We start from the raw sequence: 27,168 nt of genomic DNA on the forward strand, positions 1-27,168 counted from the left end.
GCATGTACTTCTTAACTAAATCCACAAATCTTCTTTGTGGTCTTCCTCTTTTCCTAGATAACCCTATCTCCAAGATCCTTTGCCCAGTATATCTATCGCTATCCATCTTCGGCACATGCCAAAACCATTTCAGCCTTGAGAGATGGTCCCTACTCTCACTATAGACCACCATGTGAACCATGTCATAGTCCACAGAGGCTCCTGCCTGACCTCCTACCTGTCAATGACCACTGCAAACAAGAAGGGTCTTAGAGTCGATCCCTGTAATCCCACCCCCACCTGTAACCCATCTGTTGCTCCTAGTGCACACATCACCACTCTCTCACTATCTTCGTATCCATCCTGCACCACTCTGGCATTCCACTCCTGACTCCTTCATGCAGTACTACAGTTGCCATCTTACTTATACCCTCATGGTTTGTCTCTTCAGTTTTTTCTCTCTGAGGTTACTACAGCTCTGCACTTCACATGTGTCATTAAATACTATTCATTTTTTTAAAAAGAAGAAGAAGAAGAATGAACAACAGCTTTTATTCATTACTAGCTGGTCTTGGATGTTTTGGTTAACATCATAAAGGCTATGCCACCAAACAAGAAAACTATCCTCCAGGTTGGTAGAGGGCGCTCTTCTTCCTGTACGTGACCGGAAACTTGCATACGAAGCTCAAGAAAAAAAAAGAGACCGGTTTGGAGTAGCATTTAGTAGCATCCACCAGCGACATACAAATAACTTCCAGCTGATTTGTATTAAATTTATTTTCCATTTTTTGTGAGTCTAGTATCTTATCTGTTCGGAGAATGGGTAGGAGCAGGAGTCGAACTCCTCCAAGACGAGGTAAGAAACTGAAGTAGCTAGCTGTTTTTCTGTTAACGTCGTCTCTTCGCCAACACGCCGAGAAGTAAATGTGCTTTATGAAATCGCGTTTTTCTGCCTGATAAAGATAATAACCTATACCTCAAAGGGACTAGAAGCAAAACTGATATTTTAATTGTAACTGTGTGCATCGACTGGGTTGTCGTATTAACAAAAGGTTCTAGATGTGTGGAGAACTCGCAGTAGCTTCGATACGATTCCCGAGCTGCGTTCACGTACTGTGCATAAAATGGGGGATAAACAAAAACACTCTCCAGGGGTCCACGGGAGGAGAAGACGCCATCCTAACCAGCAGTGCATTTTTGGGTCTGATGTAGGGTTTTTGTTTTTTGTTTTGTTTTTTTTGTTTGGTTGGGGTTTTTTTGGAATAAAAAAACTGCATGTTAAAAATATATATATTTCTGCGTGATTTATCAGGATAATTAACGTGTGTTTTGCAAAGATACAGCTTTGATTCAAAGATACAGAAAATCTGCTGGACAAATTACAGTTTAATTTCCCGAGATTTTTGTATGATCAGTTTGGGAAATCCAATACACAGTCCTCTATTTTTAGAGGTTAAAAATTGATGCATAGTGGACTAACAAGCAGTTTCAGGGTCAGTCGAGGACTGTATGCTTGTTGTACTCTCACGCATGAAGCGGATATAATATCTCATAGCCTCTCACTGTCATTTCAATTTTTGCTAAATAGTTAATGCAACATTTTTTTAATTAAACCCTATAAATTAAAGGTGAAAGTCTATGCTATGGTCACGTCTGGTGGGTTCCTAAATGGTACAGTACTTTTGACTATAAATGGCAAATGAACTGGTACTAATTTAGCACCTTGTACTCGGTTTGCTTTTTACTACAACCAAGGTAAGTAGCAAGAAATTGTGTGCTGATTATGGTTGGCCCAATTTCAGACATGATACCAGTACCTATGAAAATACATAATACTCCATCCTACAGAAGTAATAGCAAAACAGTCATTTCTAAAAAAAAAGTTGTTAAATTTCAACCAGTTTTTCCCAATTATATGTGAGATTTAGACGTTTTATTTTATATGGTATGGCAGAAATCCAACACAGTACAGAAGAAAATAGCCGACGTTTGGATTTTTAAGACTGCTACAGTATATAGATGCCAGTCTGCTGTTCAAGACGCTTCAGTTAATGCCATGATGTCATTTCGTCCTCCAGAAAGAAGACGTTCCCGCTCAACTTCTAGAGAGCGTGAGCGAAGACGAAGGGAGCGGGATCGCTCTCGAGATCGGGAACGGGACCGTCGCAGGAGTCGCTCACGGTCTCCTCACAGGAGACGCTCAAGGTGAATTTTTGTTTGTTGGTGTATTTGTTTTTGTGTTTAGAGAAACTTTGTTTTCAAGACTAATATTTCCACCTCATTTACTATTTTAGAGACCTTACCCATGCAGAGCTGTGATAGATTTTGGTCACAATGAGTATTGTTAGTATATACTGAATAAACGGCAGTTTCCAGTTTACTATCACAGAGAAGTGTTGTTTCAGATGAGTAGTGGTGCACTTGTGATTTTCTTTGCCCTTTGTTAACAAACTTTTTGTCGAGATTCTTTTAAACAATACAAGAGCACCACAAAGTGCCTTATTTGCTCTGATTAGATGTGATAACCCATCCTGCAGCCATCACTGTGCTCCTTTTGCAGGTCTCCCCGACGTCATCGATCCTCCTCCCTCTCTCCTTCGAGACAAAAGGAGAGACGAGATGATGAGCGCAAAGACTCAAAGGAAAAGACGGCAAAGCCCATTCAGATCTCAGGTATCAGACATTATTTATACACTTGCACATTAAGCAGGAATCTTAGTTTTTCAGGCATTTTGTAGTAACAGAGACTAAATTCAATGTTTTTTTTCTATTTTTTAAATAGCGGAGGACATGCAGGGCAAAACGGAGGAGGAGATTGAGATGATGAAGCTTATGGGATTTGGGAACTTTGATACCAGCAAGGTGAGAGTTGTTCTATGTGTTATGCAGCCACAAGGGGGTGCAGTTTATTTCTAATAAAGTTCACTACACACACACACACACACACACACACACACACACACACAGTATGTTTGCATTTATTTCAGTGGATTGAAATGGAACTTCCAAAAGCACATTGGCACTGATGAAATTGATTAGAGCAGCTGCTGTAAAAAGCAGGTTGTCCTTGTTTAAATAAAGGGGACATTTTTCACATTTTTCCCTTGACTCTTTCTATTTAGGGGAATACTGTTGTTTTTGAGTTATGGTTCTTTTTTTTCCCCCTGCTTATCTGTCAAATTGGAGCGTGCACGCTCCAATTTGCATAACTATTTTCAAATCCCTATTATATTTTCGTTTTTGCTGCAGGTTGTAAAAATGAGTGTATCTCAAAAATGAAATTGTAAAGACACTCAAAATAAATTTCCTGTGGCTGGGAACTATTTTGTGAAACTTTGCATTTACAGTTTTGGGGGATGTACCTCTGAAGTTTCTGTAACTAGAAAAATTTGTAAAAAAAAAAAACAATTTTCAGTTTCTTTTTTAGTTTATTGCACATTTTTGGTATTTATGTAGTTACTATGGACATATTGCATTCGTATGATTTAAATTTAGGATATAATGATTTTATTGATGTATAGCAACTGGAAATGCTCCAAAAATGGCACTACAGCATGTAATAATGTAAAGATAAGCTCAGGCGGACTTGGTTCTATGGTGGGCTTAAAACGGTTAAAAATTGACATAATTGACACATACTGAAATGTTTGTACATGAATCTACATTCATGTACAAATAGAGCAGCTTTCACATGACAGCAAGCCCCCCATGGCTAATGTAAGTTTGCAGTACTGTGCAAGAGTCTTGAGCCGCTCTCATTTATTTTGCTTCTATAACGAGCAGTGTTATAACCCTAACCCTTTAGGGACTTTTGTTGCTAATAGCCTGTCACAGTATCTAAAAGTAATATTCTTTTGAAGTAGGAACAAATCCAGCAATGACCTGGCACAGGGAAGCATCTGACCCTTCGGGTGGTCATCTGTTCACTGAAGCCTCATCAAAAATAGTGTTAGTGGAAAGGTGAAACCATTCTTGAGGAAGAATAAAAGGAGAAAAGGCTGAAGTGTTCCAAATTACACAAGAACTGAACTGAAAATCGGTGGTAACAAGTCTTAGACATGATAAATCAAAATGTGAGTTTCTTGGTTCAGTTTTTCATAATATGTATGCAGGAGGTTAAGATAGAGGTACAACACTGAGTGTCTGCAGCAATCTAAAACAGAGGGTGGAGGCTTTTTTGTGGTTTGGGGCTGCACTTCAAGCAGTGCTGTTCAGTATGAACACAGAAAAGTACCATCATTTTAATCAACCATGTAATAGCATCTGGGAAGCATGTGACTGGCAAGGGCTTCATTGTTTAGCATGACCCAGTCACACTGCCAAAGCACACCCGGTTAGATAGCTGAGCATCAACATTATTGAAGCAATGTGGGATCATCTTGACAGAAAACAGAATAACAGGCACATTAAAAATAAAGATTCAATCAAATCAAATTGTTAGCTATAAGAATAGATTAACATTCTAAATGGTATGAAACCTGTCTATTATGAAAATGATCAAAAGGGGAAAATAAGTGGATAGACTTAAAGTAATCACTAAATAAAGAGTAGCAGTTACAAGAAGTGGATGAATAGTTGCAATTATAAGCTAATAGTTGTGGTTGGGCAAACTGTTTATCCAATAAGAGTTGGTAAGCTTAATATAATCACAAAGAGCAAACAGTGGGTTGAAAAGGGTCACTTCAAAACTCAGTCCATTGAACACTAGCAGTGTTATTGTTGATAAAGAGGTTCCTCTGGCAGGCCACTGGGTTTGTGTCCTATTAACAAAACTGTTTTCCACTGATCAAAATCCTTCAGTTCCGTGAAATGCATATTTAGAGAATTCCAACTGCTATCATGAGCTTGACCCAATTCAGCTTCATCTGTACACTGTCATGTTTAGCTAAGAATGTTTTTTAAAAGTTTGTTTCGTGATATGTCATGCAGTAACATTGTTTTTACACAGGGGAAGAAGACTGATGGCTCAAGTAACGCGTATGCCGTCAATGTGACCATGAAGAGAAAATACAGGTAGGTCATTGAACAGAAACAAGCATTTGTAGTTGTTTGGTTGTGCCGTGTCTGTACAGTGCAGCACGTCTCTTTGGATATTTCATAAGCTTTCCTTTGTTAGTGACAGATCCTTTTTAAAGTTTCTTTTGGAGCCCCAGCTGTTAGTCGTGTTGCTGAGTTACGTCAATTTTTCTGCCCCCCCTCTTCACAGTGTGCACTCTCAGCATCTATCACTGTTAAAGTAGCCAATCACCTCCGCAGGTGTTTCTATGCAGAGATGCCAACGCTCCCATTGGTGCTCGATGATGTAATCTGTGTGTGTTGGGAGGGAAACAGTGATATAATGTTTTCTTATATATTTATTTTACAGGCAGTACATGAACAGAAAGGGTGGATTTAACAGGCCGCTGGACTTCATTGCTTGAAAGTATCATCAACTCCAATGTTCCCCAATAAGTTTACCTGTGTGTACCCTCCCTTCCCCCCACCCTTATGAAAATAGATGGCATGTTCAATATCTTACGTGTTTTGTGTGATTTAACAGTCGTGTATATACCTTTTTATAAGCAAATGCATACATGTAAATAGAAGTACCTGCAAGATGTACTCACAGCTGGGTGAGACTGAGCTTAATATTGCTGACATGGATGATTTATTTGAAATAAAAGCATTAAAAAAAACATGCTTTCTGTCCTGATTATGAAAATTAATTTATTAAAATGCTTATGCACTGATTAAATATCCATCCGCTAGGTTGTGCAGGAACACAGTTTCTTTTGAAATAATGGCTAAATATGACATTATTCATTGTCCCTTTTAAGGATTGAATAGGATCAGATTGGTTATTCCTGTGAATGCTTGCGTTTCTTTCTAGTTTAAATATAGCATAATCTCATTTGGTGTTCTCTGAGAAATGTATCCTATAGGATTGTTTCAAATCCAGGTTTAAATTCAGTCCTACGTAAAGGCTGCTAAGAAACCTTTCCTGGGGTGGTATTTGTTCAAGTCCAGGGTTTATCGTGCTCTAAAATAATGATCCCTCTCATTTTGAAGCAAGCGTTTAAATGTTTCATACTAGATTGGATCAGCTGTGCTGTCTGACAGAACCGACCCACCAAAATAACCAATCCCTGTACTTGTCCTTACCCCAACTACCAATCATAACCGAGCATCCCTCCGGCAGATCCAATCTAGCGCCGAGCCTTTTAAAGCCATTATGGATCAGAAAGCAACAAGCGGGCGCATGCGTGCAGATAGTTTGTGACGGAGAAGAAAGAGACCAATGATAAGAGGTCATGTGAATTGGACCAATCATGTATCACAAAATTTATTAAATGACACAACGGGAGCCAATCGCTGCCATACACCGAGAAACAGCATGGCAGAGAGGCGTGTTGATTGTCAAAAGCGGGCGTTGTCAGATAGGCTCGTGCCCACTAGGGCCAATAGCTGTCAAGTTCATAGAAAAAAACAACCAATTACTGTGTAGGAGTGTATAGCGCAGAAACTGTCTCCATTGTGGCTGTACACAGTGTGTTTCAGCCGATGTTAATTAGAACCAAAATGGCTGCTTAAGGTCCACAGTTGAAGTAAGCGCTGAACCCTCTCTGCAATTGACGGTTTTAACGCCGAATAGGAGCTTGAGAGGTTATACTCAGTATCCAATCACATTGCAGCACCCAGAATCTTTGTACAGTACAGTAGAGAGCTGGTGTCCAGATCAACAAGCCACTATTTTGGAAGCTGTTTGACAAACAGTCACTCTTCTTCAGTTGATGTCAGTCGCTATCTGCGTTTCCAGCGAGACGTATCGCGCGTTAAACCGGCGCAAAACTAACCAGCCATAGCTCTGAACCGATAAGGTTGGATGACATCGTCGGCTGAACTTTAAAACAGCTAGCTCTTTTATATATATATATATATATATATAATTTTCACAAGGCAAGTGTCTAGCAACTGTACATGCTAACGTTCTTTTTTTCACTGGCCGAAGCTTTTCCAAATACAACCGAGATAGCAAGAACTTTCCATATTTAATTTGACAGCTTAACATTGGCGCTAACGTTAGCCAGCCTTTTTTTCATCAAATAGAGCAATTCGGGGATTATTTTTGTATGTCACACAGCCTTTCGTTTTGTTTTTGTCAACAAGCCGTCTTTTCTCGAAGAGCCAACTATAAAGCTGACGATATTTAGCTGGCATTTTGACTTAAAAGGGAACAAAGTAACCTTAGCTCCTGAAGAAGTGTTATTAGTGTCAGCCCTTACTAGCCAGCTAACACCATATCCTTAATTTAACAACCACAGAGGAAGTTTGGCTTTTCGAACTGACTGGTGCTGCATTCAAGGCCTTTAACAGTGAAGGACCAACTCTGTAACGCGCTCTCTCTGGCTCTTTAAAAATAATAACTGACAGAACAGCGAGCTACCCAAGTGTGAAAAAGAAGCAGGACCCTGAAGCAGCCTGTGTACAGCCACGGAATTCCTTTTAGGATTGTTAAATTATCAGTGTTATTGTTTAAAATGGCGGCGATCGGAATGGTGCAGATGTTGATCGAAGCAGCCGAGTACCTTGATCGCAGGGAACGAGGTAAAGTATCATTGTATTCTTTTCTACTCTTTTCTTATTCACTCTGTGCAATGTAACATTAACACCCCTCCCCCTCCGAATCACTCGGATTTAAGCACACGTCGTTTGATGCGTTCCTAAATCCTGTTGCTTCCCATTATTATTCTTATTACATCAAACAATCAGGCCATGAAATAAATTCATAAATGTCGAATTTCACGCATCGATTCAGCAGGCTGCATCACCTGCCCCAAACAGGTGCTAATAAATATGTGATTACAGGCGCATAATGCATACGTGTAAAGACAAACGGGCATTTGCATTCGCGATAATGAAAGAATGAATGCATATGTGGCAGATGTGCAGGGAGACATTGTTTTCGTGGACGCCCCTCCTTTCCTTCTGTTGTGGTTTGCTAGTGGGGTTTATTCCAGTTCAAGATGACATCATTGTCCATCCCGAGGAAGGGGGAAAGGGCTAAAAGATACTACTTGAGACCCATTCCCCGCATGCCTGCTAAAAAGCATAAGACATTGCTGCGGGATGCCAAAAGCTAAAGCTGAAATGTGACACATTGTGCAGTCTCTCCTTCTGTTCACTGTGGGTATATTTTCCATTGCAGGATTTCAGGACATGTGACCACTATGTTGTTTACTTGCTTGCAGAAGCTGAACATGGCTATGCCTCCATGCCGCCATTCATCAGCAGCCGGGAGAGGGAAAGTTTGAAAAGGAAAAGCAAAAGCAAGAAAAACACAAGTAGCAGGTAAAGGCAAAACTGTACATGCCTGATTGGTTTCCTGCTCTGCAACAAGTCGCCCATCACATCCTCACTTCAGGGGTCCCCCCGCACACCCCCCCCCCCCCCCCCCCTTCTCTTCCCCTCCTCACTTCTTGGAGGATTAAGCCATTCTTCATCACACTAGTGTTTGTGTTTCAAGTCAAAATCCTTATTTGGTGCTTGTGATGTGAGGCTTGCTTTTTCATTTTTAAAATTTTTTTTTTATGCATTTCTGTACTGTGCTTCCAGGTGGACACGCTAACTGCCCAAATTTAAAATGGCAGGAAGTGCAGTGAGTTCAGAGATAGCAGCCTCATCCCTATTTGCATAATTTGTTATATTCACAGCAACGCTGTTGAAACAGCGACTTTGTGCTCTTGGCCAAACATGGTCACAATCAAACATCCAAAGCTTTGAAAAGGGTTATGACTGCGAGACACTACCTTGTTGTTTTGACATCAAATAGTGACCGGGTCAGACACACTGTTACAAACACCAATCTAACTGCAAAGAAAAGACAGACAGGCTAGGCCAATTTTATAATCAAAATAACATGTTAATGCCTTTTACGTAATATATCTGCAAAAAAAATTGTATTTGTATGTATCTGATCATGTATTTTGCTGAGAGCTTATCCGTAGAAGCTTTCGGATTGTTACAGAAAATAAGTCAGCTCTCTGATCTTCCACTGTAAGCTATAGATATGGTTAGCGTCTGATCACCATATCTGCATTTCAGTCATTCCTGCACACTTTATGATGTTGATGAAGAATAGAACATAGGATTATGAATTATCTATTATCTTTTTTATCACTGACTGCCACAGTGAGAGCACAGCTGATGTCAGCTAATGTTTTAACTGTTAGAATTACCGCCTGCCTGTTGCATCTTTGTTTCTTCAACCAACACAAAATACCACAATACTTATAATAGTATTTTTCACGTATGTGTTTTACGTGTTCAGTTTTTAGTATACCTAATATAGTGAAAATATCAGCATTTATTTTCTTATTTTCTCATAGAATAACACTATCTGCAGTCAGTTTACTAATGGACAGTGTTCTTATCATGAATGTTTAGTCATTGGTAACCAGGTGACCCTTACTGCCTCATGTTGGTTTACCAGCTAGCTTTCAAGTTATGTTGCAGTTTTAGTGATCCCCATGCTTCCCCAGAGAGGATCTCTCCCAGGGTTGGACAGGCTCCAACTCCACCGTGTACAGCGAGTGACTACAGTTGTCCCTCTACCCTGAAGTTTCACTTGGAGATGGAAGACCTCTCTAAGCAGAATCTGCAGCACATAGAGAACTGGTTCAGCTCACTGACGCTGCATAGAAGAGCAAGAGCTAGTCTCACTAGCTGCATACTGAGTCGGTGGAGGTTGAGTTGGTACAAAGGATTAAAGACTTACTGGAGTAGCAGCTGATTGCATTGTTTAGTTATTTATTTGATTTGAAATATTTGCAGAGAAGAAAATTCTGATAAACAGTATTATATAATAAATAACCTATTATATGAGGTTGCCATGGGGTGCCTGTGCCATGCACCCCATGGCACAGGGTGCATGCGTACATGTTCAATCCATAGCTTGTATGAAAAAGATTTACTGTACGTAGGCTGAGTTAACATTTACATGATGTGCAGACTATGCCTTATCTGTCAGTGAAGTATTGATGGAAAAGCATCTACCAATGGTGGTAAAGGATTGTGTTGACTGACATATGACAGGGTGGCACATGTGCAAGAGGATAACCTATGCAACCAGAACCTGAAATATCTGCTGGTGTCCACCCATCAGCTCACCTTATATGTGGACAGGGCTTTAGAAGCGCTCCATAATCTGTCAACAGCACTGACATGCTGTATGCATAGGCCACTTTAGGTGTTGCTACCAAGTAATATTTTGTAATTCAGAGTCTAATGGCTAATTCATATATAACACTGCAGAAAAGGTCCACTGATGTCACACGTATGTGTGAGTCTGTTAGGTTAAGATTACGTTTAGTCTTCCCCATGTGTTCTTTAAAGTATATGAGTGACAGATACAAACGTCATCCTGGCTTAAAGTCAATGACCCCACAGTAAGGAAAAGTGGGTCAGTCAAGGTGATGCAGAAGACATTTAAGTGAGTCCGGTGGTGGTGAGTCCGGGCTGCGCTTGTCTTCTAAGTGGACACTAGTCAATTTAGAGTCTCTAACCTGAATTCCGTAAATCAATGGTATGAGGACAGATTTGTGTTGCCTCCGCAATCCGTAGATCAATTTGCACTCTGCGATTGGACTCCAGTTTGCTGTCATGATCCTGTGTAGGAAGTTATCTCCTGTGTGTACAAACTTTACCAAAGAAAAGGCAGGTTTAAACTACTGCAGGTGATTGTTTCAACAGAGAGGATGAAGTAAATTAAAGGCTGTTGGAAACTGATCTTTGAGATAAAACAGTGACATCTAGGCACCTGCTTCTGTCCTTCAGTAAACACAAAACTGACATATTGTTGATCCCAACCTTTATGTGCCTTCTTTTCATTCAAACATTTTAAAAAAGCAGCAGATCAAAGAAGCAACTGATGAGAGCACCACCAGCTGTTTGCACAGATCCAGTAATTAATATAAATATTTTAAAGTGCTTGATGGTTCATATTGCATGAAGCTGCAATAAAAAGTTTCGATGCTACAGTTACAGAAGAGTTTCATAATACCTCTAAAAATATTTCAGAGACATGCTTTGTTGGTGAAACTGGTGTATCAGGTGTATTGCCATGAGGGTACACTGTTCATCCATTGTTCATCCGTCAGTGCAGAAAATATATGCTGGGGTGCATAATCTGCTTTGTGTAGGACTCATCTGATGTAGGATTGTAGGTATATTTTCTGGACTATCAACACTCTTTTCTACTCCTGTATTTGTATGGTTTTTGTAGCAGTTACATCTGCCTCTGATTTGATAGAAATCTAGACATTTTCCTGTTATTCCTGATCACTGGTATACTTAAAAAAAAAAAAAACATTGTGCGGTTTTCTGTAAGTGGCTGACGTAACTAAAAGTAAACAATAAAAGAGGGAAAACTAAATGTGCAATGGAGGAAATGAATTTGGAAGAAGTTGAGGTGCATCTTGTGACTCATAAAGCTGACCAGCCTGACTCTGGATGGTTAATCTAATAACTTTGTGGCCAAGAATTCAAGTGTAGTCAAAAGAAAACAGTTTAGCCAACTTATAGAAACCAGCATCATGTCTGAAATATACATTTCCTGTCTTATCTATACAGTTATGATGTTCATACTAAATATGGTCAAAGGTTTAAATAATGACATCTGAGTATGTCCCAGTAATCCCAGAAAGCCAATTACTCAGGCTTCAGACAGTTTTTTTCTACTCTGGGATCTTTATCATGTCAGAGAGTGTATGCAGCTCTGGTTGTGAGCATAGAAGCTTCACCAATCTGCTGATCAGTCAATGTCTTTATGAGGGACAGTTAATCGGAGGAAAGCTTAGTTCAGAAAATTGTGGTGTTAAAGGAGAAGAGCTAAAAACGGCTTGTTTCACAGTTAATGAAGTGATGGAGCTGCACTAAGGCCTGCTATAAGATAAATATGAATTTAGGACATTTTTTTTATATTCACAGCTGTGTATGATGTCAATGAGAGTGTTAATGTTTGTCTCTGACACAATCAAGTTTGATTGTGATCTCAGAAGCCCCACCCATTTCCTCTGCAAACCTTCTCTTCATGTGGGGCAATCACAAGAAAGTTGTGGGGTAGGGGAGCTAAAGCAGCTTCTTTCGCGTGGATTGTGAACTGAACGGCGGCACAAAGGCCCATTAGGAGAGATATGTGACCATTATTTTGAACTGTAAATTATGCAAAGCTCCTCTGGTCTAGAAATAAATATATGAAGCTGAAAATATACAGCATTGGTCCTCTTTATTAAAGGAAACAACTGCTTATTCATTACATCGAGCAGTATATCAGTTGATTTCGACAAAAGTGACTGGGACAAATTTGGAGTGTGCTACCATTTCTGCTGTGATTTCAAAAACACAGGGTGTAGAGTATTGAAAAGACGTGCTTCTAACTCAGATCATGTCCTAGCATGTGTAGACTTACTTGGTTTGTTGCTATTTCTGGTAAAAAAAAAAAAACCCAAAACAACCAAAAAACAACTTTTCGTTCACCAGCCTTTCCTTTTTCCATTTCCAGTTCTGAAGCATTTTTTTTCAGCTATTACTCATTGCTATTTAAGGGCAGCAGAATCACACGGCATTAATAAGGGTATCTCTGCAACGATGATTTGATGTAGTCGGATCTGACATTGTCTCTTGGTGATTAACAGTACAGAATAACCTGGGTTGATCTCTGCTGGAAAAGATCAAATCAATTAATTGGTGTTATTTGATCAGTTTTATGTTGTTTCTGCTGCTGATTCTGGTCAAATATAGGGCAGGCATTTATATTTGAATTTATACATATGCCCCTCCGGTTTCTGCCATTTCCCCCGAAGCGTAGATGTGTGAGTAGTAGTAGTGGGGGAGGGGACTCGCCATGTTTCTGGCGTGGACGTGTGCATGTGTGTCAGTAGTAAGGAGTCCACCCTCCCCCTCATTTCTCTCTCTGTCTCCCTCTCGCATTTCTCTCTCCTCACCTCCTCCATCCTTCTGTGTCTTTCCTGCTCTGCTCTCACTTTTGGCCGTCAGTGGAGAACAGCAGCGCCTCCATTACAGACAAGGAGAAAGAGTCCTCCCCCTCCTCACTCACAAACACACACATTCATACAATACGCAACTACAGTGCACTGTGGAAATTACACGAGGAGCTTGCCATAATCATTCTGCAGTCAACTGGTGCCTTTCGGTGGTGATCACGCCGTGTTGTTCAGGCTGATGCAGCTGAAAGAAAAGTGCGCTGGTGAATCGTTTGGCAGCAACTCTGTGATCCAGTATTTAACCTTCTGAGGACCTCTGAGGTGACAGTAGCTCATTTAGTGAGACTTGTTTGTTGTGTGTTTTCTCTATTTTTGGTCAGTGATTTCCTCTCCAAAAACAAATGTTGAGGTTGACCCACAAGCCTGTCTGTCACAAGGCTCTGTATAGTTCTGTGACAAAAAAGTACTTTCCCAAGATTCAGAAGCTTGTAGAACCACCTTTAAGCAATACCTCGAAGTAGCTGTCTCCTTATGACTTTATCTGTCTCTCACATCATTGTTGAGGAATTTTGACCTACTCGTCTTGACAGCATTGGTTCAGTTCATTGGGTTTGCAGGTATTTTTGATGCACTTCTCACTTAAGATTGCACCACAGCATTTCAGTAAGGTTGAGATCTGAACTTTGACACTGCAGAATCTTAATTATTTTCTTTTTAGTCGTTCTGTTTGAGCCAAGCTTTATCTGTCAGACAGATGGCCTCACATTATAATTCACAATACTTTATTATACAGAGAAATTCATGGTTGACTGAGTGATTGTAAGGTGTCCAAATCCTGTGCCTGCAACATAAGTCCAAGTCAGCACCCCTCTATAAGTTAATATGTGGTCTTTGGGCTGGCACTGTGTAGTATAGCCAAACATCTCCAATTTGGTCTCATCTGTCTAAAGGACATTGTTTCAAAATTGTTTGGGTTTGTTCAGGTGCAACTTTGGGACCCTAAACTGTGCTCCTATGTTCTTTTAGGGGAGAGAAGAGACTTTCTCCTGTCAGTCTTTCCAAATCAACCATATGTTCATTCTTTTTTGAACTGTACTGTTATGAACTTTAATATTTAACATACTAACTGAGGCCAGTAGTTTCTCTGAGCACTGCACAGAGGGAATTTGCTGGGCCATCTACTCTTCGAAAGATTGTGGCCCTGTGTTAACACACACCTGAGTGCTCCAGCCCAGCAAACTGCAAAAACCTCAGCTTTTATAGAGGTGCTCACACTTGGAGATGATCAGTTAAACAAATGCATTTAATTAGCAGCACCTGGCTGCTGTTTAAGATCTTAGTTCCTATGCAAGCAGAAAATGTGTGTATTTAGTTTTCTCCTGTGGAAACCTTCTTTTTCATATGACTGTACTTTAAGTAACTAGAACAGTGATGGAGTTGGAAATTAGCATAGCATGTCATCTTAAATATTGCTTCTGCATTGTGGTGGCATAGGTGTGTTTGGTAAAGTAGCAGAGAGCTATGAGGTGTCTCAGAGCCTGAAATCTAGCCTCAGTGAGTGGGATCACTTCCCTGCCAGCTCTGTTATGTCACTAGCGGCTGCCCCATACAGGAATGTACACTGGCTAGAGGGGGCCAAGTGACAGAGAGAACACCCAAAGCGAGTGGCAGAAAGACAGCCACACACATGCTGCAGTGACACGCTGCGACACAGTGAAAATATGGTCAACCCCGAGCTTTAAACCCAGGTTTGGCCCAGCAACTGAGATTACACACGAGGGGGCACCTTTGAGGTTGTGTTTGTGTGTATGTGTGTAGGCAGGACAGTGCATTAGTTTGCAGAGCTGGAAAAATGCAGAGGCTATTTTGGGATTCAGCATGGGGGTGGATGGTGGGGTTCAGGTGGAGGTTGAGTAGCGTTCAAGAATGTAGAGGGGATCTTCTTCTCTGCTCGTGACCTGCTCTCCTGTTTATCCTTTCTCTCACAGGTCAGACACATTTCTACCAAACCCTACACTTGACCCCATTTCTGTGTGTGTGTGTACGTGTGTGTGTTACAGATAGAGAGATGTTTTAATACTGCAATGACAGAGTCATGCTGGCCGCGAGCACACCTCTATCTCTCATTTTACCTTCACTGTGTTCCCCCCACCCCCACTCTGCTCAGGCTTGCATGTACAATGGATAATCAGGCAATATGAAGGGACAGAGTCCCATCTACTCCTGTTTCTGGTTACTGTTACTATGTTTACCGTCGGGCCTCCTCATCACGTATCTGTGTACGAGTGTGGTCCTTAAAAAAAGCTTCCACCATGAAACAGGCCTCAGGCATAAGAACACCCAGGCTTTTCTTCATTTTTTTTCTGTCTTTTTTTCCCTCTTTGAATCTTATTTTGTAAGCAGCTCCGGCTGTTCACAGACTCCCACACAACCCTTTCTCTCGTGCTCCCTCCTCTGCCTGGATTGCGGTGCATGTGGAGAAGGGGAAGCCTTAGCTTTTTTCATTTTAATCAGTGGCTTTTTTATTATGTCTGATTTTTCATATGTGTTTTGTTTTATCTCTGCAGGTCTACACACAACGAAATGGAAAAGAACAGGTAAAAAAAAAGAAATCAAATCTCTCTGTGTGTTTGTGTTCTTCAATCCATGAAAATATCAATTCACGCCACCCCATGCCCTCCCACACTGAGGAAGTCTTTAAATTAGTTCAGTGCCAGTTCAGGTCCTGTAACCTGTAACATAATCTGAAACCTTTTTGAAAGAAGGTACATTTTTTAAAGTTCCAGATCTAAGGTGAATGCTCTCAGAGTGACTATCAGGATTTTAAAATTGTAGTAGGCGAATCTCTGGTGATGTGGTGTGACGTGTTCGTTGGTCCTCTTTTATGAGCCTGCTTACATGCATGAGTGGGCGATCAAAAGAAAAGCAGCGCGTATGTAGACAGGTGAAGCTGGACCTCAACTTTTTATCAGGTGAATTATTGATCGCGATTCAGTGGAATCCTCGGGTTTATCGGTGAAGCCGCACAGCAGACCCGTGAGAAGCAGGATCCCTTCTGCATATGGATGGGCCCGACGTAGGTCAGATGCACATTAAACAGGCTCACATCACGCGCCTTTCTGGTGGATTAAGAAACCTACAGTTACGAACTAAGGCTGACGGCTCGCCTGTTGCATGAATGCACAAATTGCAGAGAAACTAGTTGAGCTAGATTACAGTCCTGAATAAACCTTACCTTTTCTCTTTTGGCGCGTTGCCATCGTGAAACAAAAGCACAAGTTTTATTTGTGTACTGCCCTGTTAGCTTATGTAAGAGGTAAGCTGTATAACCCGTGATAAGCAGAAGGGAGATGTGGCATATCTAGACATGGTGGACGTGTTGTTTTTTGTAAACTCGTAACTAATCAAGTTTGAATTTAGGTGATAAGGGGGTAATGAGAATAAAATGAGCTTTATGGTGTAGTTAAGTAATTTATTTTAAGGGGGGTGGAAGTTACAGAGGTGTGGACTTGAGTCACATGACTTGGACTCGAGTCAGACTCGAGTCATTAATTTTATGACTTTAGACTTGACTTGAAAAAATGTTGTAAGACTTGTGACTTGACTTGGACTTTTACACCAATGACTTGGGACTTGAATTGGACTTGAACCGGTTTACTTGAAAAGACTTGATATTTTACCCCAAATATAAAATTTAACATGCATATTATATAGAGATTGAAAATGTGACGTCATTCACGGGTAGAACCGCAAAGGATTCTGGGAACTCGTGGCAAGCGGTACTAGCGCACGCAGGCTTTCAATTAAAATCAGTTATACAGCGATAAAAAGAAACACAAAAATGTCAAGAAGCTGTTGTATTATTAACTGCAATAGCCGGTCGCATGACAGCCACGGGAAGCCGACGGGTAAAGAGATCGGTTGTTATCGGATTACGTCGTTGAAGAGAAATTGTTCATGTTTCCGAAGTAACAAAGAGGCGACTGGATTGCAGCCATTCAAAGATCAAATATAACGTCCCAGAACACTCCAGCTCACAGGTTATTCTGCTCCAAGCATTTACACGAAGGTCAGTGTTTTTTAGTAGTTAATACGTCATTTTCATAACATAATTGGTGATATAGGTTACAAGCAAGAACAGAAATTGTCGCGCTATGCTCCTGTGTTTATTGTGCATAAATAGTGAATTGTCCTGACACAATATTGTGTTTCGCTTCTGTTATTATGGTACATTGACAAAAACATATACTTTTATTCACAGGATAAAACAGGTTTTTTGTATCACTAATTGTCCAGTACGATTACAGCATACAGTATTATTGTCACTGCTACATTTCTGTGATGCTACCAGAAATTATTTCCACTACTAATTAATTACCGTTGAGCTCAAAGGTCCTATTAATAAACGGTTAAGGAATGTGTATTTATGACGACGATTTGTGAGACTGGTAAACTTATGATACGTACGATGGTCTTTCGTTCTACACGGTGCAGTTCATGGTCCCTGTACCCATCCGTTGGTAAACTGTACCTGGGCTTGTTGCAGTGACCGGAAGTTACTAAACTTCATGAGTGTATGCACTCACTCCAAGAACCGTATAATTATAAATATGCATATAAATATGCTAAGATGAGATAGCTGACTTCATCTAACTAGCAAATGTTGTCCAGGCTACGTTGGTGATGCAGTTTTTTTTAATGTGTATGATATTTTTGTCATGCGATTTTAAAGCTGGTCCTACAACCGCATCCAAGAATAACATGCAGCTTATCTCAGAACTGTCGGTGAAAATTATTCTTGGAGCTAGGTTTAATTGAGCTGCATTTTAAAGAGGTGCAATTTCACAATTTGTGTATATTTTCTAAGTTCACTATTTTGTCATGTGTTGAGAAAAACACAGATTTAAAAATTACATGGTCTAATATTTACATTTAGCATAACTGCAACATTATTTTTTCGTTTGTTTTTTTTAAAGACTCGAAAGGACTTGAAATTCAAAGTTTCAGACTTGTGACTTGACTCGGACTTTTACACCAGTGACTTGAGACTCAACTCTGACTTGCCTGACATTACTTGAGACTTGACTTGAGACTTGAGGATAAAGACTTGAGACTTACTTGAGACTTGCAAAACAATGACTTGGTCCCACCTCTGGGAAGTTATGATGAACAAAAGGAACTAAGGAGAGAATCGTTTCATGCTTGAACAGAGCCACTGTTTTGTCACGGTGCCCTCCTGACGCTGATGAGATGAACGACGGGGTCACGGTTGTATCAGGTGGCTCACTGTGCTCTCTGGCTCCTGAGAGCAGCCGATCTAGTTTCAGTGCTGCACAACTTGGTTGTCTTGACAACATTTTGGAGAGCATTCATTCATGATAATTTGGTTATGTAATGGAAATAAATGTAAAAGTTATCAGAGGAGATGGTTTACTAGCAAAAGGGTGGAGGTGAAAACATTGAACGGTTAGAGTTAGGTACTGTTGAAACTGTCATGACGCTCGTTAATCAATTCTGCTTCCTGAATTTGCTGATTTTCTTTTAGCTTATGTGAACATAAACTGTCCCAACAATTGATAAAAGCCATTTTTGGATGATTGTAAAGTCCTCAGTTTACATATGTAAAGCAATAGGAGTCATATTTTGATACAGTCTCTGTCACTCTCTGAGCTAGATGATCCAAACCAGCCGCTCAGTGAACAGGCTGAGCCCTCTGTATGTGTTTGTGGACACACCTCATACCCTGCAGTAAAACACAATTATGACCACTAGAGAACCTACTTAGTTAGTTTCTCCCACCACTAACGTGATGATGGAAAGCCATCAGTGGTGAGTAGTAAATTAGTCACAGCAGCCCACTGCTAGGAAAGCCTCAGGAGTGCAATGAGACCCAACCTCCCTTCCATCAGTATTGGCTTGGTTAAATTACTCACTGTTAGAGGTCAGAGGGCAAGAGCCCTGAAAGCGAGGTGATTTACTGCTAATCAGGCAAAGTGCACCAGCTGACCTAGTTGGGAGAAACCATTTTGGGTCAAAGGGGTGACGACAGCTGCAACTGCTTTGAGTATAACAAACTGAGGCGGCGCATTCACCTCATTTTGGACCAGACACATGCATTCAGGTCAGTCGTATGCAAGTGTGAAACAAGGCCAGAGAAATGTAGGCTGTGGCCTGAGGCTGCAGCTCCACATTTACTGTATAGTTACCTATTGACACAGTGAACCAGAATAACCTGTCACTGGAATAGCTGTGTGTTAGGACCACGCCGTAGTGTTTCTCTGAATCGCCATGTGACTCGTGCTGTTTGAGTCTGCTCTCTGTCAGTGTTTAACAAACATTAGCCAGCCCTTATTATGTCAGAACAACACAGGCCGGACCATTTCCATGTTATGTAATGACAGTCTGCATGTCCTTTGGACTGAGTCAGCTGAGAAGCAGGCACTTGGCTTCAGCTGTTTTGTATGTGCGTGCAAAAGCTCTGCTCGCCGATTGTGTGTTTATCTTTTTAAAGGGCAAGGGGTTGAGAATATATTTGTGCGCTTCCACTGCCCAGAGTCAAATCAGCCTCGTAGCTCTCCATGCGCACCATTTGAATAAACTCTTTCCGGCAGTGACACTCACGTTAGGATTATTTGCAGCAGACAATAAGTGAGCGGCTCAGCCGGCCAGCCCTTCAGCTGCACAGTCAAATAAAAAGAAAGAAAGAAAACAATTTTTACACTCATTCTCAGGAAGAGTCTGACGTACACACGCCCACTCGCTCAGGCAAACACAAGCGCACAGACACGTACACACTGTGACGAGGCTGGAGCTGGAGGTGTGTGTTGTGTAACAGCGGGGTCAAGTGGTCACCAACACCCACCAGACCTTAGAAATTGCCAAGGCTGCCAGCATAGAGGGGCTGAGGGGCATACAGGTGGAAACAGAGGCTGTGAACTGTGTATAGGTGTGTGTGACTGGGGTATAAAGGGCAAGTGACATCAATCATCAGTTGCAGTTCTGAATATATGGTGCAGATGGCTTTCTGGTTTTCTTCTTGTTTAAGAGGACCGTTGGCGCACATCCTGTCGAGCTCTATTATGTAATAGTTAACACACTGCTGACTTCCTGAAACATACAGGGCGCCTCTTTCCGTTTGCTCCTACCTTTATACTCTTTGATCCCAAAGGTTGCATTAAAGAGGAGAAAGTGTTTAGTGGCTCCAGTCTGACAAATACTTGCAGTAATGACACCTGGTTGATGAGGCCTGAAGAGTACAAAGGCAGTTCACTGCAGCTTGTTCCTCATATTTGCTTTGATGCTAGGAACTTATCGGCTGGCATTGCTTCAGCACACGCAAATCTCCTCTTTGAACTAACTCAATTTGTGTGAAGTGGACAAAAAATTCCACCCTGACTATGACAGTTACTGTCACAACAAGGAAGTATTCCCACTCTATTTAATGCTTTAACTTCCTGCTGAAACAGAAAGGATCCACTGCTGCTTGTAATCACCTGCAACAAGTAGAGACAAGACATACCACAGATGAGGGAAAAAAAAAAAGAGTCCTGTCCTCACAGCAGTCTGGCGCAGAAATGCTAATTGGTCCTAATTATCTGGCCATGTCACTGTGCAGTAGTCATGGATACATATTACATCACTTTAGGATTTGGTTTGTTGTGTTTTTTAAGACTGCCGTTAAACTTGTCTAAATGTGAGCATTCAGAATATGCGTGCTACCAATGAAGTAAAAGTATACCTGGATGGAAAAACTCAATGGAACTCCATCAGTCATGGATTGGCCAGTACTTCAATAATAAGTCCAACATTGTTAAAGCAGTGTGGGATTGTGTTGGCAGAGAACAAGAGGCAGCCAACATCCAAAGAGCTTTGAATGTCATTCAGGAAGCCTGGAGAACTATTCCTGAAGAGTACTTGAAGAAAGACAGGAAGCCGTGCCTAAGGCAGTTCAGGCTGTGTAGAGGAATAAAGGAAGGTGTATTGGCTTTCAGACTCATTAGAATTGTCCAACACTGATTTTGCCTAATATACTGTATTTCCATGTGTGTTTGCACGTTTGCATAAGTCATTTCACCTATTTCCCATGTTCCTAGAAAAGTCTAATGACACAAGACTGATTCGAGGCTTGTCAGAGTAAAAGATGGCAAAAAACGCTGCCGTTATAATTCACCTGTTCATTTGTCAGTATTTGGAGAAATGTAAACACAGTCCTTTCAGGGCTCTTAGTATGAAGACAAAATCTCCCCTGGATGTATTTTAAGAGGTTGCTTGTTTCCCCTCAGTGAAAAATCTGAGGTCCTTGAAGCCCAATCATCCAAGTGAATTTTAAGTAAAAGGTCAATTTCAATACAAGAGTAGAAAAAAACAGGATAGTTTAAGATATTTGCATTCAGCTTTTCAAAGCTCAGGTAAAGACTAGTTTTTATCAGGGATTTTCAGATTTCAGTGGCCTACCTTCTTGTTTTGTTTTTGCTTTTTGTTTTTCTGTACATTTAATAGCATCTTCCACCTTCATTTTTATCTTTCCTCTTCAGACGGGCACATCTACGACTGTGTTTGGAGCGCTTGAAATCCCTCGTTCCCTTGGGACCAGATGCTAACAGGCACACCACCCTCAGCCTGCTGATGAAGGCCAAAGATCACATCAAGGTGCGTGGATGTGCGCATGCACCACTCACCTAATCGGTGTGAAGAGGGCAATTTGTTGACCGCTGCGGTTGCTGAGTGTGTTAGTAATTGCGTGTTTCAGTAGCTGATAAGCTGCTGTGGACACGTACACAGGAGCAGATTAGGAGCTGTTCATGAAGCACGCCGTTTTCTCTCCTTCTTCCTTGCAGAGGTTGGAGGAGGGCGAGAGGAAAGCTCAGCACACTTTGGAGCAGCTACAACGGGAGCGGAGACACCTGAGGAGGCGTCTAGAGCAGCTGGGAGTGGAGAGGACCCGCATGGACAGCACCGGCTCCACTCAGTCCTCTGATAAGTCCGACTCTGACCAGGGTGAGGCTGCACACAGGCAGAGCTGTGGCCAGCTCAGACGACTTTGTTACCACCACATGCTTTTATTCATGTCACTCTTCACATGTTTCATGTCTGGAACCTCCGGGCAAATATTCAGATGGTTTAACATCTTCTCTCAAAGCACATGAAAAAAATATGGAGGTGAACCGTTGTGCAGGAAGTTCAGAATAGGCATCATTTTATTGTTCTTGTGTCAGGTATTGTCTTCATCATCATCACTAAACACAATCTTCCACAGTGCAAAGTAAAGCGTCTTAGTAAATACACTGCTTATAAAAACACACTCATCAGATCTTAATGTGAAAAAAACATTCTGGATATCTATACTGATGTGGACGAGGTAAAGTGTTAGGAATGAAAGGATGCTACATTTCTTGATACAAACAAAAGTGATCAACCTACAGAGCGCTCAATTTAATAATACCCCAAAAATCCAAGTGAAAAAAAATTATGCATCAAACGCCTCCGTTCTGACAAATGTCATTGCAGCAACTCCAAATGATACTCAGCAGTTTATACTGAGTGCCATTTATGTGGCATTCATTGTTGTTTAGTCATATGGTTAATGTCCTCCCTCCAAAGCAAATGATGTAAAAGAGGAAAGAAGAAACATGGAGAAGTAATAGTTTGTGGATCATATGCATGCTTGATGATATCAGGGCATGCTTCTAATGAGACAACAGATGATGTCCTGTACATTTCCTCCCAGGTCTGGACCAGGACGTCCCTGATCTCCTGCTCTCATCTGTAAAAACACACAGGGCGACAGTGGTGGACATGCCAAATCTGCTACTCTATGGCAAATGCCAATCAGCTCCACAGTGCTGTGTAGTTAGCACCAGGCCCAGTGGGAAACCTCAGTCCGCGCTCAATGAAGTCTGATTGTTTGGTCAGACACATTCACTCCAGCGGCCTGTTTGGAAGTCATTTGTAGCTCTGACAGTGCTCCTAGCACAAATGAGCACTGTCAGTGTTCACTTTTTCTTTTCTTTTTTTGTCTATTTGGACCGGGTTACAGGGACATGACATCAAACAACCTGAATGCATTAAGTCACTCAATAAAAGAGCAAAATCAAAAACCTTTAAATGGTTAAAATGAAAACAGATCTGTGCATGTGTCACCCTTATGCTGTGTAGCTTTGTCCCTGTTGTTTAAAGGGGATTTTAAATACAGGAAAAAAGAGCTTTTGCAGGATGTGCAGAGCAGGGAGTTACCAGCTGCTGCTGCTGCTGCTGGCTGTACAGGTTCCACCATTAACTCGCACTAGTTGTTTAATTAGTGTTACTAGTAATAATAACATCCTCTCTATAAGCGGAGAAACTTGAGTAGATGAATAATATGACATAGTTGTCATTCAGCTCTTTAATGGTGTCGTGTTTGTGTTCTTGTTGTTCAAACAGAGGACCTGGATGTGGACGTGGAGGGGATGGACTACCTGCTGGGTGACTTGGAGTGGAGCACCAGCAGCGTGAGCGACTCAGGGGACGAGCGAGGCAGCCTGCGCAGCAGCTGTAGCGATGAGGGCTACTCCAGCGCCAGCCTGCAGCACGTGCAGGACACTCAGGAGAAGGCTAAGCAGCTGGGCTGCAGCCTATAAACAGCACTCGTCACTGACCCAGCACCCACCTCTTTCCCTCAGCCCCCTCACCACTCCTTGGTCCCGCTCCGACCTCACCTCCCCTTCCTGCCCTTCTTCCTCCCTCTTTACCAGGACTGACCAAGTCTGAGGCCCCTCCTCCAGCTGGGCCTCCGCGGACTTCCTGTCTGCACACCGACTTCCATTCAGACTGCAACACCTCCAAGACATCCAGCCCATCATCAGCGGTCAGTCTTTAGGGTGTCCCCCGCTCTGCTCCGCACCGATAATACGAGCGGGACGTCAAAGACACTCCACCCCCCACAACCACCCCTACCCCCATCCGACAAAAAAAACACAAAAACAGAACACAACTTTCAGCCAGAGAATGTTACCACACAATGTCCCACTGCCTCTTTTTCTATGCCTCAAGAGCCATGGGAAGCACTTATGAGATTTCACCCATACTTCACACACATAACATCAACTCGCACGTACACACACATACACACACAGACCGCTCCATCTCTCCCAAAGGTGTGATGCTGACATGGTGCGGGGCTTTTTTTGTTTATTTTTTTGCTTTTGCGTCCCGCTCACCGGTCGACCGTATGTGCATGGTACTTTGCACTTAAAATAGCTTTTTTTGTAAACAAAACTATCACCTTTTTCAAACACTGTCCCTTAGCAAAGCCCCACCCAACCCTCCCGCTGCAGCAATGCCACCAGATGAACTGAGTGTTTGAAAAACATGTCAGTCGGCAGACTTTGCGGACACTAAACTAGAGCGCGCGTGTGTGTGTGTGTGTGTGTGTGTGAGTGATGTTAAACTGTCGACAGCAATATGTCCCTCAGTACTCGGGCTTTGGCAGGCAGGCTCGCAACTGCCCTGTAATCTTTTGTCCACGCCTGCCCTTTAGAGCAAAAAGTAACAGAAAAACCGACAAAAAAGAAAAAAACAAACAAAAAAAATTGTGCAGCATGAGATTGTGACTGGGGAGGGTTTTCAGGGGTGGGTTTGATTGTTTTTATGCCGCTCTCTGATGACGGGGCATTTATTTTATTTTTTTCAAACATCATCCCTTTCTTATGTGTGCTTGTCATGGATATTATGAACACCAGCCACTGGGCCCAATACTGGTACGCTCTGGCGGGTGTTGGTACGTTTTTGTACACTACTTCTTCACTGCCCCATTCACCAGGTATTAAACAGGAAGGGAATCTACTGAGAGCACATTCCACTTATGTAAAGAAGACAGGCAGGTGAGGCTGAGAGCATTATTTCATTACTTGTTGTTGTTTTGGTTTGCGAGTGGATGTTCCTACCAGTTATTTATGAAGAGAGTCCAGTTTGAGATGAAGTGAATCACTCGGAAATACAAATGGTCGGCTTTGACTTTTCAACGGGAGCACACACTCTCTCACACACACACACACACACACACACACACACACACACACACACACACACACACACACACACAGGATCTCTCTTTCTCTCTGCTCACAGCTAAACTAAATCAGTTTTCTCTCCCTCGCCTTGCCTTCATAGCTATTTATTGTTTTAGCAGAAATATATACCTTTTAATGTAAATAGTTTACAGAAAGAAGTGTCTATCAGCAGATGTATTTATTAGATAAATCTATAGATGAATATACAAAAACAATCTATTTAATTAGTTATAGCTTATGTTCTTCTTGTGAGGTTTGAGAGTTTCCTATATGTAGTTTGTTTGCACAGCCTAGTCAATCCATAAAATATTGAGAAATGTCTCTTTGTGCCTCGAGGCTTTAGTGTCTGTCTGAATTCAGCACGGTGCTCCTAGGAAGTGATTTCTTTGTGGCTGATTCTGATTTTTCTTTTAGCCATTTTCGAAGCCCATAAGAGAAGGATAATGGGACAAAAAAACTGAAGAACTTAAAAAAGAAAATGATTAGAAAGTAGAAAAAGCGAGAGGAGCAGGTGTCCGGGTCAAGCGCAGTGGCGCTGCCGGTTTACCTCCCAACACCCCTTTCCCTCCCCCACGCCCGTGCCTCAGACAAAATGGCTCTTGAGCCTTGTGAGATTTTTTTTCTTCTTCTTTTTCTTTTTACCCCACCTCTTCCTCCTCCTCCTCCTCCTCTTCGCGTGTGGTTCCCAGTCATCACGGGCAGGGACAGGAGCGCAGATCTGTTGTCGTTTCTTCTGAATGTACGCGTTATCAACCCCTGCAGTCGTAGCAGCACGGTGCCAAAAGAAGCTCCCTGCGTGTTGTGCATGCGCCACTTGCAGATCTCAGTTTAAAGCATGATGATGGTACGCCAAAAAACACAAAAACACAAAAAAAAGGAGGAAAAAAAAGGAAAGCAGAAAAATAGATATGAGATTGTTTAGTCGTTGAGTGTCGAACTCTGCTTATTTTTGTCCAAACGGAGAGGGACTGTGCAGCCACGCTAACCAGGTGGGGGTTGGGGGGGTGGGGGTGTTGAAAAGTAGGTGTGAGTGGGCAGGTGTGTTCACTGTAATGCCATCTGTCGGTGCATACGTGTGTGTACAGTATGTGAGCGTGTGTGTGTGTGAGTTTACTGCATTATTGTCTTCAGAGATGTATTTTTTTGGTAGTAGAGGGTGGGTGATTTTAAAAACATTGTAAATCCATGTTTCTGTTTATTTGTTTTATTTGAAGAAGAGCATTAATGTCTTTCTGTGGTAGCCACCATTTTTTTTTCTCTCCTCCCCATCCATCGTCTCATTTCTGTCTTCCACTAATCTCTGTGTGTGTGTGTGTGTGTGTGCGTGTGTGTTTGTGCCATGCAACCATGTGTGAGCAATACACCCTCCTCCACATGCTGCGTTGGCATCAGTGGTTCAGGCAAAGTGTGTGTGTGTGTGTGTAGCTGGGCAGTGTACTGTATGTGTCAGTGATCACATCGCACCCCTCTCACTTCCAGTACAAAGACCCTGGTGCTCTCAGCATCTGCCTTAAGAAGCAGGTGTGGAATCTCTCAAAGAACAAGACTACAGTCAGACCAGTTGTTTAAGCTACAGCTTTCCACATCAGGGGAAAACTCACGTTCATGTGTATATTTGGCTTTTCTTTTCTTTTTTTGCACACTTTTATCCCTGCATACAAAGCGGCTCAAAACGGACACACCTGTTACGGCCTAACAGACGCATACAGTGTGTTTACGACAACAGCGACGTGCATCACAAAGGTCATTCCCTTCTTTTCTTCTTCGTGACGGGTCTCAGGCGTGGTGCTCTCATCGCATTAGACACAAAACACACAAGACAACACCCCCTCGTCACGGCTCCATCGAACATCGTCGTCACCTCCTGCCTTTCTTCTCAGAAAGGTCAAACGTCTGTTTGCTGAATAATAACATTAAGGTTTGTGCACTTAACTTTTTAAGAAATTGGAGAATTTGGACACTGTCTTCTAAAGAAATCTCTTCAAATGTAAGAGAGGGGAGAAACAGCCCCCCTTTGATAATGAATCGTTGAGCAGCAATTTATATTTGCCAGTGATATTAAAATGAATTAAACATTTGAAACCCTTGTTTACCTACCTATCTCCTTGTCGTGGTCTTTGTTCATGGTTTGTGATTATTAAGCATACGGGACGAGGACAAAT

The 27,168-nt window shown here is 41.8% G+C and overlaps 2 protein-coding genes across 3 annotated transcripts; both read left to right on the top strand.

Annotated features, from left to right (window-relative positions):
- The first annotated feature begins 640 nt into the window (after nt 1-640).
- On the top strand, nt 641-5,647 carry snrnp27 (small nuclear ribonucleoprotein 27 (U4/U6.U5)). Its single transcript, XM_086313378.1, has 6 exons — nt 641-835; nt 2,058-2,184; nt 2,540-2,652; nt 2,762-2,841; nt 4,928-4,992; nt 5,345-5,647. The coding sequence occupies exons 1-6, from the start codon at nt 799-801 to the stop codon at nt 5,397-5,399; spliced, it is 477 nt and encodes a 158-aa protein (XP_086169504.1). The 5' UTR covers nt 641-798; the 3' UTR covers nt 5,400-5,647.
- Nucleotides 5,648-6,344: 697 nt separating this feature from the next.
- On the top strand, nt 6,345-25,485 carry mxd1 (MAX dimerization protein 1). 2 transcript variants are annotated; one of them, XM_086313379.1, is made up of 6 exons: nt 6,351-7,563; nt 8,208-8,307; nt 15,527-15,556; nt 21,494-21,608; nt 21,797-21,956; nt 23,379-25,485. In XM_086313379.1, the coding sequence occupies exons 1-6, from the start codon at nt 7,497-7,499 to the stop codon at nt 23,573-23,575; spliced, it is 669 nt and encodes a 222-aa protein (XP_086169505.1). In that variant the 5' UTR covers nt 6,351-7,496; the 3' UTR covers nt 23,576-25,485. The 2 variants fall into 2 exon arrangements, with proteins under 2 accessions (XP_086169506.1, XP_086169505.1); XM_086313380.1 differs by lacking the exon at nt 15,527-15,556 and having other exon boundaries at nt 6,345-7,563.
- Nucleotides 25,486-27,168: the final 1,683 nt, after the last annotated feature.

The sequence above is a fragment of the Aulonocara sp. 'chitande type north' Nkhata Bay genome, linkage group LG12, assembly GCF_057382095.1.
Source record: "Aulonocara sp. 'chitande type north' Nkhata Bay isolate Kocher_YH1m ecotype deep benthic linkage group LG12, A_spYH_male_GT1.1, whole genome shotgun sequence".
Classification (NCBI taxonomy): Eukaryota; Metazoa; Chordata; class Actinopteri; order Cichliformes; family Cichlidae; genus Aulonocara; species Aulonocara sp. 'chitande type north' Nkhata Bay.

What these genes read in the sequence shown, in the direction of transcription:
- snrnp27 (XM_086313378.1), top strand. Translation starts at nt 799, where the DNA reads ATGGGTAGGAGCAGGAGTCGAACTCCTCCAAGACGAG. An exon ending in TCGAACTCCTCCAAGACGAG is followed by an intron (nt 836 to 2,057) that starts GTAAGAAACTGA and finishes TTCGTCCTCCAG; the next exon opens with AAAGAAGACGTTCCCGCTCA. An exon ending in CCTCACAGGAGACGCTCAAG is followed by an intron (nt 2,185 to 2,539) that starts GTGAATTTTTGT and finishes CTCCTTTTGCAG; the next exon opens with GTCTCCCCGACGTCATCGAT.
- mxd1 (XM_086313379.1), top strand. Translation starts at nt 7,497, where the DNA reads ATGGCGGCGATCGGAATGGTGCAGATGTTGATCGAAGCAGCCGAGTAC. An exon ending in AACGAAATGGAAAAGAACAG is followed by an intron (nt 15,557 to 21,493) that starts GTAAAAAAAAAG and finishes TTTCCTCTTCAG; the next exon opens with ACGGGCACATCTACGACTGT. An exon ending in TAAGTCCGACTCTGACCAGG is followed by an intron (nt 21,957 to 23,378) that starts GTGAGGCTGCAC and finishes TTGTTCAAACAG; the next exon opens with AGGACCTGGATGTGGACGTG.